Below are 11907 nucleotides of genomic sequence, written 5' to 3'. Positions count from 1 at the left end.
GACGAAACAGCAGCTTTGAACACTTTGCAAATGACTTCTCCTGAGAGATGCTAGGCTAGCGTCCTGTCACGCTAGCGTCCTGCATCCTTTGGTTTGCATGCCGTCAGCAGCCATAGAAACCCCGTCCATCGGAAAGAAGTCGCCTCAGTCCTCGCCTCCACTGAAGTATCTCAAGGAGCTCTCTTGATGCCAGCATTATTAATAACGGGAACGCCACGCGCGGCGAGTTTTGTCACAAGCTCGTCGAGTCGTCCGGTTACCCTGCACCTGATTCTCATTTATGCAGTGCAGGTCACAACTCTGATTATTGACGCCTTGATGGAACTTTTAGGTATTTTGGCCACCGTGTCAGCGGACTTGTGAGTCACTTTTCAAAGTGGCGAACTCCGGGAAGCTTTGGGTTCAAACCGTGCTTTGCAATTAGAAAAGTTGATCATTTCCTAGAAACTCTGGCGGCTTCAACCGTTGTGAAGTCGGACGCGCATGCATTGTGGATGTCCGAAGGACGAGCGCGGGCTCGCGCTGTGCCATAATGTTGGATGGGAATGGAAGACGAAGCACACAGATACTTAAGCTCTTGCTATAGGCGAGGCGCTGTTACCTATATGTTCACTTAAACGCAAGCGGTTTGCTCTGTTTTGTACCAACGCGCTCAGCCGCGGGCGCATTGTCGCGTCGTGCCGCTTCCAAGGCACCATGCAGCTTTCAGAGTCCCTGAATGTAGTATTGTCGCGGAAGCGCGGCAGGAGCGAGTCTGGGGAGTCGGCGAGCCAGGACGAGCTAATCGAATCCACCTTCATGGCAGAAGGAGACTGCGGGCCTCGCAGGACGGCCAGCGACACGCTGCAGCCTGCAGGCCCTGCGACTGCTGGACCTTTCACACGCTCGAGCCTGCCAATGGCGCCGGAGCCTCCCGCTGCATGTCCCTCGGCGGACTCAGCCCAGCCCAGCTCGCGAAATGCGTCCAGTCTGCCTTCATCCCCGGTGTTAAAGACATGTGAGCCTCAGCTGTCGCCGCGCCATGGCTTTCGAGCGAGCGCGTCGGTGCAAGCGGGCTGCGACGCAACAGCGGGGGTGGACGAGCACTTCGTGCCCCCCGAGCCTCACACGGCCAAGCGCGCGCGCCACACTCGCGAGCAGGCTCAGCAGCTACGCGGTTGCAGCAAGTCCCAGCTGGTAGTCATAGCTCAGGATCTGGAGGCGCAGGAGCAGCAGCTTCGGGAGGAGCTTCGGGAGGCGCGGCGCTCGTACCTGCTGCGCGTGTCGGACGTGGCGCAGCGCACCCTGAACCTAGTCCGTGGGAGCGCGGTGCTGCCGCCTCGTGCCAAGAGCTCCTGCGCGCCAACTGCAACTAAGGCGGCAAATTACATCGAAGAGAGCAAGGTGAGAAGGTTGAAGTGGCATGGCCGCCGTTGCCGTTCCAGCTCTCGATGGTCTTGGATCGCCCCGGTGTGTGCGTCCGACCCGAAAACCCAACATCCTGCTGCCTCGGCCCTTCCCTCGGCTCCAGCAGGCACAGACGACACAGCAGCAGCCCTCTGCATCCTTCAGCTTCCCGCGCCTGCAGCCGAGGTCCGTCGCCGACGCCGACGCCGCCACCTGCACAGCGGCCCTTCCGTCAGCCGCCGGGGGCTCACCCGGCCTCGCGCGCCGCCTGAGCGCAGACGGGCCCGCAACGGTGATGGGACCTCCGCTCTGTGTGCCGCCCAGCCGCCGCGGCTCCGGCGGCGGGCCCATGCTGCCGCCACATCGGGCCGCGGAGCACAGCCAGCAGCCTCAGCAGCAGTCCCAGGCATGGGGCCAGCCGGCACTGCTGCTGGCGGCTGCTGTGCAGGCGCCGCCGCTGACAAGGGACGGCGTCCTGAGCTCTGTCATGGAAATGCTGCGGAGCAAGGCCGCCGCCACTGCCGCCGCTTCCATTCCAGGCCTCGCGCCGCCAGCTTCCAGGGCGCAGTCCATGCCTCCGCCCCAGCCCAACCCGCCCCACGTAGCGAGGGGGTCGTCGGCACAGCGGTCGCCGACCATGGCGCCGCCACCGCCGCCGCCTCTGGACTGGCGTGGCCTGCCTCAGCCTCAGCAGCACATGGGCGGCCCGTCGGCACGGCCGGCGGCCAACTGGCCCGCGCCCGCCCCGCTGACTTCGTCGCCGCCGCTACCAATGTCCCTGCTGTTGCCGCCGCAGCGGCAGGCGCCCCTGCAGCAGGCGGCGGTGCGGGCGCTGGGCGCTCGCGCCCCTTTCATGGCTCGTCAGCAACAGCAGCAGTAGCAGCCGGTGGCTCAGTCGCAGCCTCAGCTGGTGCCGCCACCATGCCGGGCCCCTGCGCTCGACATTGCGGGCGGCTGTGAAGCTCAGCTGGCCTGACGATGGGTACCTGCTTATGAAGGTTGCGCGCGCTCTGGATGCGTTGTGGGCTTTGTCTTCAACTACCAACCTATGCGATTGGTATTTTAGTTATGGTACTGATTGGAATGAGGTGTAGTAGTGGCGGTTTGCCATACATGTTGGGCGCACTGAACGGCATGCCAACTCCTAGCATTGAAAGGTCACCGGCGCACGCTGATATGAGCGGCCTACTTTGATGCTTGCAACATCAGCGCAACGGGACGCGCACATGGTTCTGGGTGGAAGTTCGCCGTAAGCGTACGCAGTGCTCGTCATATCATCATGTGACTCAGCACTGGCAGGGGTTGAGTTCTCAAGGATACATGGAGTCAGGAGTCTCTGCCTGACTTGAAGTCATCATACAGGTCACGAGGCAGGGATAGTGTTTGGCAGAACCGTCAGTACCTCCAGCTCGGTTCGAATTTGCGCTTGCCATCTAGAGAATGGGTAGCTACAGCCGTAGCAGCAGGAGGTGCACACCAACACTGATACGCTTACACTGCATTGCTGGTTCCTATGGCCAGAGCAAGTCAAGGGGCTTGCGGTGCCATGTGTACGTCCATTGCGATCAGGCGCTCGGTCAACAGACGAGGCCATGGAGGCGTTGACGAAGAGGGAGGGAATGGGCATACCGTGTTGGGCGGAGTGCCACGCACGTCAACTCGATGCGAATACTTGACTAGTGTGAGGCCAGTAGGCCACCGTAGCAAGGACCAATGTGGTCCACACTGCCAAGGATTGATATGCCACGTGGCTTCGGGCGTGGTTGCGCTGCTAATGCGACAGTATAAACAGCGACGCTGGGGTGACAGCCACGGGTGACAGCCTGTTTCCATTGAAGCGTCAGCCCTATAACCTGTGGGCGTAAGGCAGGACAACGACATGGCATTTTGGCATTGAGGTTAGGCTTGGCAAGAGGGTGCCTGCGTCATAGCATGTGTGGAGACCAGGCTTTGCATTTGCCTTAGCGATGACCAGCGGTTGGCAGGAGGTCAGCATGGCACGGCTGGGACGACAGCTGGGAGGGCTGTTTGTGTTTCACATTGACCGCACAGGGCGGGTAACCATGCGGTGGTTACCGTAGGCTGTTGAATGAGCTCAGCTTTGGACTGCATCAGAGTTTGCTAGCAGTGCACTTGGAGCTTGGCACGATGTGGGCGTCCGCTGCGTGTGCCAGGGGATGCTCAGCAGTGCGGTCAACGCAGCAGGTGCGGCCTGCACATGCAGGTCGGCGTACATGGGGTCTGGCATGGTCTGCAGAACAAAGACAGTTTGTTGTGGGGAGTGACGGTGAGATAGTATTCAGGGTGGGATTCAATGGAATTGAAAGATCGCACTGCAAGATTGTGTACGTTTTCCATGCAAATGTGCGCTAAGATTCAGGCATGCGCACACTGGCCCGGAGCTGTTCGTTGATTAGGTACGGAAGTCAGTTGTGCGTGGCCGCTGCGACGCCTCCTGTGGTGCATACACGGTCTACGCTCGCTGCTCAGCTATGCCGTTGAATCGCTTGGCATTTGCTTGCACATCAACCGCGCAGGATTACGTTCGGTGTGTGCACAGTGTCGGACGCCGGGTATGTTGCGGCATGGATGACTGCGTGGGGTGGATGGGGTGGGCTAATGCATATCTACTGTAAATCAATCGACTGCCGTGGATGCGCACGTGCGAGTGTACTGTGGCAGTGGTGCGGCTATCTCGGATGGCGGCCGTAGCTACCGCGCCGGCTGCATAGTGGTCAACGCCGAAGTAGTTACAATTCTTCAGCGGCTGGGGCCAGCAGGGACGGCGCCCTCTGACCGGCATGGTGGTGCCGCCCTTGCCATGCCATGTAACTCACTGGACGACTGCCACAGTTGCTGCCCAGCTACATGGCCCGCCAAGAGAAACGGCACTGTTGCGTTAGGGCGATCAACTGTCAATTACGGTTGGGCAGGATGAACCCCGCCACCCTGTGTCCCCAGACCCTAGCAAAAGGGCCAGGGTGTCGGGTTAGGCAGCAGGGGGCGGGGCCAGATACGCACCAGCAAACAGCTAGCATGGACCGCTGGGCGGAACGAATGAACGATCCAAAAGTTTTTCTCCGCCTTCGGCGGATTTGGGGGCAAATTTCTGCGCCGTAGATGGAAGGCACTTCTCGCTCCGCCCGGATTTTCCCTGCCGCCTGGAAAAAGACGACCATGTGCATGCTATGTATGGCGGGACCTCGCAAGGGAAAAGTGGGCTGAGCCCACGGCACGTCCTCCGTCTGAGGCCCAAGGTTCCGATACTAGCCTCATCTCCCGGACACAGCCGGGGTCGGTTTGTGCAGGCACCGCCCGCCATATGTGCCCAGTCGCGCCCAGCTATCAAGCATTAGTGCAGCAGGCAGCAGGCCAACCAGAAAGCAAGGAAAACCTCCACCCCTCAACACCCCTGCCGCTGCAGCCGGCTGCCCGCTACGCCATGCTTGTCAGCACAGGTCGCTAACCAGACAACACCGGCAGGTCTCAACCTGCGCGCCGGCGCCGCTTTGAAGGCGGCGCCGCGCTGTCCTCCTCCATGTGGCCTTGCCCGCCCCCTCTGCTCCGAACATGCGCGCCGCCACTGCCGCTGGGCCCAGGGCTGCCCGTGCCGCCGCCACCATCGGGCCCAACGCCGTGGCCGCTGCTGTTGCCGCCGGTAGGCGCGGTGCCACCGCCGCCGCCACCGCCGTCTCCAGGCCCTGCACCGCCGCCACCGCCGCCGCCAGGCCCTGCACCGCCACCGCCGCCAGCAGGTCGCAGGGCTGCAGGACGCGGTTTGCCAAGCAGCATCTCCATCAGCGCGTGCCGCATGTTTGTAGCCGAGTTGGCGTCGCGGCCCTGCAGTTCAATATGCAAACAGGGCGTGTGTCATCCCGTGTGTCACCCCGTGTCATCTCCAAACCGCCCTGTGTCATCCCGTGTCAGGAAAAAGACGACCATGTGCATGCTATGTATGGCGGGATCGCCGCACGCGTTTATGTGCGTGCTACAGGGACAGCAAGCAAGGGCCTGCAACTCTGCAAGGGAGTGCTGCGAGGCAGCTGGGAAGTAGTGAACACCCCAGTAACCACAGCTGGTTTCCATTTAACACGAGGAACGCCTCCTGGGCCCCAACTCCTGGGCCGTGGCCCCGTGGCTCCAGCACGAAGTGCAGGTGGTTGGGCATGGTGACGTGGGGACAGTCCAGACTTCCTTTTGGCCAACGACATCATCCCCCCGCCTGCCTGGACATGTTGGGAAATGTACCCGTGAGGTCCACGCGTCCTATCGTGTCTAGGCATGAGCCCAATCCTGCAGCGTTGGCTCCCAAAGTCTCCAGAAAATTCACCCTGTCACACAGATGTGAGAAACGCAGGTGAAGCGCCGCAACCATCCTTCATTCACTTACACAATATACTATAGTTCCTGAGAGTCCATAGACGTTATGAGGCTAACAACCCACGCGGTTAAATTGTTGAAGTTCGGGGCCGCCGGAGAATTGTAGCATGCCACGCATGCACGCGCTAGTTTTGCGCTTCCCCAATATTGCCAGTGCATACTCGTGCGGTCTCACGACGTTTAGGGCGTGCCTACGCTGGGAGTGAGGCATGCCGAGATGTACTTGCCCAGAAGTCGGACGGGAGATGAGGGAGCCGATGTCAATCTATAAAACGACCGCCGCACCCCCACGCGACACTTCATCCCCGACCGCGCTTGGTAGACGTATTACACGGCACCGAAAAGGTTCATACGTAGCCATCCACGCACGTGCAAGGAGCCGGCGGGGCTCCCGCATTTCACAGCGGACTTTGTCGAAGCCCATTTGCCTCCAGACAATCATACCTATATCATCAGTAACATGGCTTCGCGTCTAGGTGGCTTATTCTCGAGCCTCAAAGAGGACGGGAAGAACCTGTTGACCGCTAAGGCATGGGGCTTCTCACCCAGAGAGTTCATAGAGATGGCTAAGCAGGTGAGTAGGTTATGTTCTTGGATAGGTGGTGGCAGTCGACGTCGCATAGCCCAAAAACCCTAGGGTAACGTAACGGTTAGACTGCTGACACCTTACGGGATCCTCTGAGCCTCGCTCCGTTCTGCCCAATGTTGTATGCTGTAGTATCCATCGATTGTCCAGCAGCGGACCTTCAAGCTCAAGACCGCGGCGGAAATGGAGCGCGACGCCGCACTGCGCGTAAGTTTTGGACCCTCGACGTTGCACGAATACAAATTGCAGATTCATTCATTTCGCTTGCCGCGATGCCTGAGGCGTGACCGGGGTTCAAAGCACCGAGCGTAATTTCTCAGTCTGCGTGGCGGGACTACGAACACGCTCGCCACGTTATTGGCTGAGTGAACCATGAGTAGTATCATGATGGCGGTGGTCATCACGGGGAGAAGAAAACGGTGGACACCTCGACGTCGTGACGGACGAAGGGTTTACGGCAGCCAGACTCGGTGCTTGTGGCTGCGGTGCAGCCGCGACAGGGCACCACTGCGAGTCTTCGAGCTGGGTCTCTACGACCCTGGAACCAAAGAAGGGGGCGCATGCGGGAAATTGATCAGACAGACACACAAAACATAGTGAGATAGAGTAGCGAGACGTGTCATGGCGTGCGAGGCAAACCCTAGCCCCAAGCCCCCAACCGAAGCGAGACGTGTCATGGCGTGCGAGGCAAACCCTAGCCCCAACCGAAGCAACGGTTGGCCCCTGGGGTAACCTCGGCAGCGCCCGCTTTCACGCTTCATTCGCTCTTGCAGGGAACATTGAAGCGCACCCTGGGGCCGTTTGGCCTAACAATGGTCGGCGTGGGCTTCATGCTTGGAGCAGGTACAGCCATGAGGCCAGCGGCACGAAAGGCACCGAAGGCACTGGAGTGAATGCAGGGAGGGTACCGCGGCGTGCACAGGGCTGCATGTCGCAGACCTTGAACCCGCACTACTTGTGCACAGGGACCATGCTTCATATATCACAAAACGGCGAGTCGATTTGTGTTCGCGTGTCCAATCCTGGTTGCAGGTATTTTCATGGCGCCCGGCACGATCGCGGTCGACATGACGGGCCCCGCCGTCTGCATCTCCTACCTCATTGCGGTGCGCCGCACTGATTGCGCACAACAATTAACCTGGCAGGGTAGCACATATGGCAAGCGACATGGCAGTATCGCATGCTGCCTGCCATGCCCGTGCGTGCAATTGCCGCAGCCAAACGTGCCTGAACTCCTGGGACCGGCCACCTCTTGCCTTCCCGTTGCCTTCCTCACCCACGCATTTCCTCCCTGCGCCCCTTGTCCCTGCGCCATCCCGCAACAAAGGCACTGTCCGCCTTCCTGTCCTGCTTCTGCTACGCCGAGTTCGCATGCGACATGCCCCTCGCCGGCGCCGCGTGAGTCCCCGCGATCGGTACTAGCCAGGCAGGACAGTTTGTTTCGTCGCCTGCAATGCGGCTGGGATGCTGTTGTGCTGCTTGGAGCTGGCTGAATGAGTGAGGGAGATGTTAATGCAGGTGTTTGTGAAGTTGATGGGAACGGGCACACCGTGTTTTTGCCTTGAAAAGCACACCCCACTCAAACGGTTGCATTGCTGACGGTATAACGTATACAGTTACAACTACATTGCCGCGAGCCTGGGAGAATTCTTTGCCTGGTGAGTGGCACGATGCGTACATGTGGTCGGTGAGGGGCAGCCAAGCGGGGAAGGATTCGGAAAGGGAACGGGGCCGTAGTTCGCAACCCGCATGCCCGTGACCCACACCGTATGTACGTCCCCGCGGCCCCGCCTGCGACTGCCGCACCTACCGGCCCTTTGCCCGCCATGTACTGAACGCGCTGCATGGCGCCGCACCGCACACAGGGTGGTGACGTCCAACCTCATCTTCGAGTACATCCTGGCGGACGCGGCTGTCATCCGCGGCTTCGCACCCTACTTCGCGAGTGAGTTCTCAGCCCTCAGTACTGCTGCCTGGGCTCGTGCCAACTGATGGGTTCATTGCGTCGCGGCCCGCGGACGTAGTACGGCGTAGCCGTGTAGCGGTCCTGCGTTAGGCGCTGCAGTGTACCTATGCACTGTGAACAGCAGGCTTCCTGGGGCTCTGCCGTAGTTTACACGTGTTCATATGCGTTGCAACACGCCGCTGCCAGACCAACTCCAGTCTCACACCACGCCGCCACCACCCTGCCCCGCAGCCCTCATTGGCAAGGACCCCGATTTCTTTGTGTACACCACCGTCACCGGCGGCAAGACATACGTGATGGACTGGTGGGCGTTCGCCATCACCCTGGCCATGACGGCGTTTGTGTCCATCGGCGCCAAGGTGGGCGGCGGCGTTGTTGCCCAGGATTGCCCGGAACCGCTAGGCTGGGTACGGATGTTGGGGCCAGGGTTGCCTTTGTGGGGCAAGTAGCCGTCGAGCTGAAACGGCTCTCGCTCAGGTAACTCTTATGTGTTGCCGCCGCGCCAAGCTTCGACCATCCCGACCTCACCTCCAATACATGCTTTTGCCCATGTTTGCCGTTCTCGCAGGAATCGACCACAGCCAACACCATCATCACAGTGATTCACCTTGTCGTGATGGCGTTTATCATCATCGCCGGCTTCACTCAGGCAGACAGCGCAAAGTGAGCTTGGGTTGGGGAGACAATACTCAGACATCAAGACAAAATCCGAATGCGAAGCCCCTGTTGGCCTACTCCTGGTTGTCCTTCCCACGTTGGAATGCCCGATCCTGCTGCATAGCTGGTGTCCCCACCCCCAGCCAAACCCTATGCACCGCTTCCATTTACATACATGTCCCTAACCCCTAAATCCACCCTATCCTTCTCCCGCCCGCTCACAGCTTCCACCCGTTTTTCCCGAACGACCAGCCGCAGCAGTGGAAGCAAGTGTTCAATGGCGCCGCGATCGCCTTCTTCAGCTTCATTGGCTTTGACGCTGTGGCCACCGCGGCAGAGGAGGTCAAGAAGCCCTCCAAGTGAGTGCTGTAACATGGAAAACGGTATGCTGCCTCGTGTATGGGACATAGATTGTCAAGTCTGGGATGCTTGCGGTTACGTTCCGGTTAGCTGCTCCGGCAAAGCCCAGCTCTTCCGCCACGGGCGGGGCAGCCGGCTTGGCCCATCCTTGCTCATGGCGCTGCTGCACGACTGATGATGCAGGCACATGCCTTGGGGCATCCTGGGCAGCATGTCGATAGTGACTGTCATCTACTTCCTCATGTGGTGAGTCAACATGCAAACAGCTGGCTCCGGGCCATGATCACAGCAGCAACATGCGCGCAGCCTCAACGGAATTTGCGTTGATCGCTGCGCCTTACTTCCGGCACTCGCCACCCGCGCCTGCAACATTCCATTCTCCTCCGACACGTGCCTGCAGCGTGGTGCTGTGCCTGATGGTGCCACGTGACATGATCAACCCGGACGCCACCTTCGCCGCCGCCTTTGTCTATGTGGGCCTGCCTTGGGCCTCGCACATCGTTGCCTTGGGCGCGCTGCTGGGTAAGCAGCAGTGGGCTGCCGCAAGTGGCACGCACGCAGCCGACTATCTGAGTGGTGTGGATGGTTTGTCGAGTCCAGCCTGGGGTTCCTCCTGCAATGCACTTTGACAACTGACACTGCATGCACGCGCCCCACAGGCATTCTGACCGGCATCCTCATCGGGATCTACGCCCCCGCACGCATCCTGACCGGTGAGCAGGGCCCGGCACAGCGCCAGTGTGCGAACAACCTACTAGCCCTCCTGCGGCCATGCACCTTAATGGGGACGCCCTCCATGCGTCCGCTACCTGCAGGCTGCTGCCGTGAGGGCATGCTGCCGCCGGTTCTGGCGTGGATTGGGCCCAAGCAGACCCCCTGGGTGGCCACGTAAGTACGCTGCTGTGACTGTAGGGGTCCGAAACTCCGAAATCGACGCTTCCCGGCATGCGCAGGGTCAGCGGCTGCCGTAGTAAAGGCCAGTCCTACCTGTGGGACAACGGATGCCACATGCCCTGACAAAACCCTCCCTCCCCATGCTTGCTCACAGGTGGGTGATCGGCATCTGTATCGCGGTCATTGCGCTGCTGACCGACTTTGCGGGTGAGTCCACGGCTGCCCGTGTGCATGCAGCTGCAGGATCCCATGCACCGGCTTGCCACACGCACATACAGTGCCGCGCCGCCGCCCCCTTCCCATCAGCCCGGCCGCGCCTCATTAGCTAGCTGCTCCTTCCAAACATTCATATCCACCGCATCCGCACCCGCACAGAGCTGGCCAACATGGTGTCCATTGGCACCTTTGTGGTGTTCTGGTTCGTGGCGGTGGCGCTGCTGTGGCGCCGCATGCACCTGCCCGGCGGCGTCACGGGCCCGGTGCGCTGGGCCAACCAGCTGCTGCACCTGTTCGCCATGATCGGCTTCAGCCTGGGCTTCGTGCTGGTGTGGTGCCTGCCCGCGTACAACATAGTGGACGGCGTGGAGGGCAAGTGGTGAGTGCGTGGGGAGGGGGAGGGGAGGGGAGGGGAGGGGAGGGGAGGGGAGGGGAGGGGAGGGGAGGGGAGGGGAGGGGAGGGGAGCGGAGGGGAGGGGAGGGGAGGGGAAGGCAGGGTGGTGGTGGTGGGCAAGGGTTAATGCAAGTGCCCGGGCCCAATGGACGGCCAAGGTGTTGGGCAGTGCAAGGGCGCGTGCCGCCCGCCGGGCAGCCCGGCAACCCGGTGCACCGGCCTTTGCCTCAGCGCCTGCTGGTCGTCGATGGGGGCATGAAGGAGCCGTGGGGGCATTGCTTCCGCGCTGTCGACAGTACGGCACCCGCCCCGGCGCAGGTACAACGACCAGTGGAAGTGGCTGCTGGCGATGGCGCTGTGCTGCCTGGCGGTGCCTGTGTCCATGTGCTTCTTTTGCCGCCCGGTGAGCACTCATCGTGATGATGTCGCGGGTGGCTAGACAAGTAGGCAACGAGTAGCAGGGATGAAGGCGCCCACACGGTACGAAGCAGGAGTGTAAGCACCGATAAAGTAAGGCTGTTGTTTGGGGCCCCGCTGCTGGACCCGGCTCGCTTGCCGCGATTGACCTCCTGCAGCCCGTGCAGGCACGTACCGTGTGTACCGTATGTGCGAACACATACCGGGCCTCGTGCTCTTCCTTCTCCCTTGGACACACGTTGCCGCGCACGCTGCCGCCCCTGCAGGCCTACGTGCCCAGCGGCTTCAAAGTGCCGCTGTACCCCTTCGTGCCCTGCGGCTCCATCTTCGTCAACACCTTCTTGCTGGGCCAGCTGGACGAGCAGTCGTACAAGCGCTTCGGGTGGTGGACGCTGGCGGTTGTGATCGTGTACCTGGTGTACGGCATCTTCGCGGCGCAGGCTCAGGACAACCGCCGCATGTGAGTGGGCCGCATGCCGTCGTACAACACAGGGCTAGGCGACCGTGGGCGGTTGGTTGGGAGAAAGCTGTGGCCATTCCTAAGTTGTTTGGGGGAGATCTTGTCTTCCCGGCGCTGTCGCGCAGCAGGCTTGTGCCCGGCACTCGACAACACTGTGCCCCCACTTCTGACCCCTACCCCGGCCCCCATGC

General features: G+C 61.0%; 2 protein-coding genes across 2 annotated transcripts; both read left to right on the top strand.

Annotated features, from left to right (window-relative positions):
* The first annotated feature begins 49 nt into the window (after window positions 1-49).
* CHLRE_07g329100v5 (uncharacterized protein) lies at window positions 50-4230 on the top strand. Its single transcript, XM_043064148.1, has 2 exons — window positions 50-1383; window positions 1514-4230. The coding sequence occupies exons 1-2, from the start codon at window positions 697-699 to the stop codon at window positions 2264-2266; spliced, it is 1440 nt and encodes a 479-aa protein (XP_042922716.1). The 5' UTR covers window positions 50-696; the 3' UTR covers window positions 2267-4230.
* Window positions 4231-6069: 1839 nt separating this feature from the next.
* CHLRE_07g329050v5 (uncharacterized protein) lies at window positions 6070-11905 on the top strand. Its single transcript, XM_043064147.1, has 19 exons — window positions 6070-6340; window positions 6485-6559; window positions 7126-7195; window positions 7385-7458; window positions 7680-7750; window positions 7969-8010; window positions 8218-8297; window positions 8550-8677; window positions 8887-8981; window positions 9200-9334; window positions 9519-9581; window positions 9736-9857; window positions 9995-10048; window positions 10151-10223; window positions 10384-10436; window positions 10605-10824; window positions 11158-11242; window positions 11523-11716; window positions 11814-11905. The coding sequence occupies exons 1-19, from the start codon at window positions 6329-6331 to the stop codon at window positions 11884-11886; spliced, it is 1719 nt and encodes a 572-aa protein (XP_042922715.1). The 5' UTR covers window positions 6070-6328; the 3' UTR covers window positions 11887-11905.
* Window positions 11906-11907: the final 2 nt, after the last annotated feature.

Source organism: Chlamydomonas reinhardtii, chromosome 7 (genome assembly GCF_000002595.2).
Source record: "Chlamydomonas reinhardtii strain CC-503 cw92 mt+ chromosome 7, whole genome shotgun sequence".
Classification (NCBI taxonomy): Eukaryota; Viridiplantae; Chlorophyta; class Chlorophyceae; order Chlamydomonadales; family Chlamydomonadaceae; genus Chlamydomonas; species Chlamydomonas reinhardtii.
The sequence above is the reverse complement of the archived record's forward strand: the minus strand, read 5'-3'. Positions and strand labels throughout refer to the sequence as shown.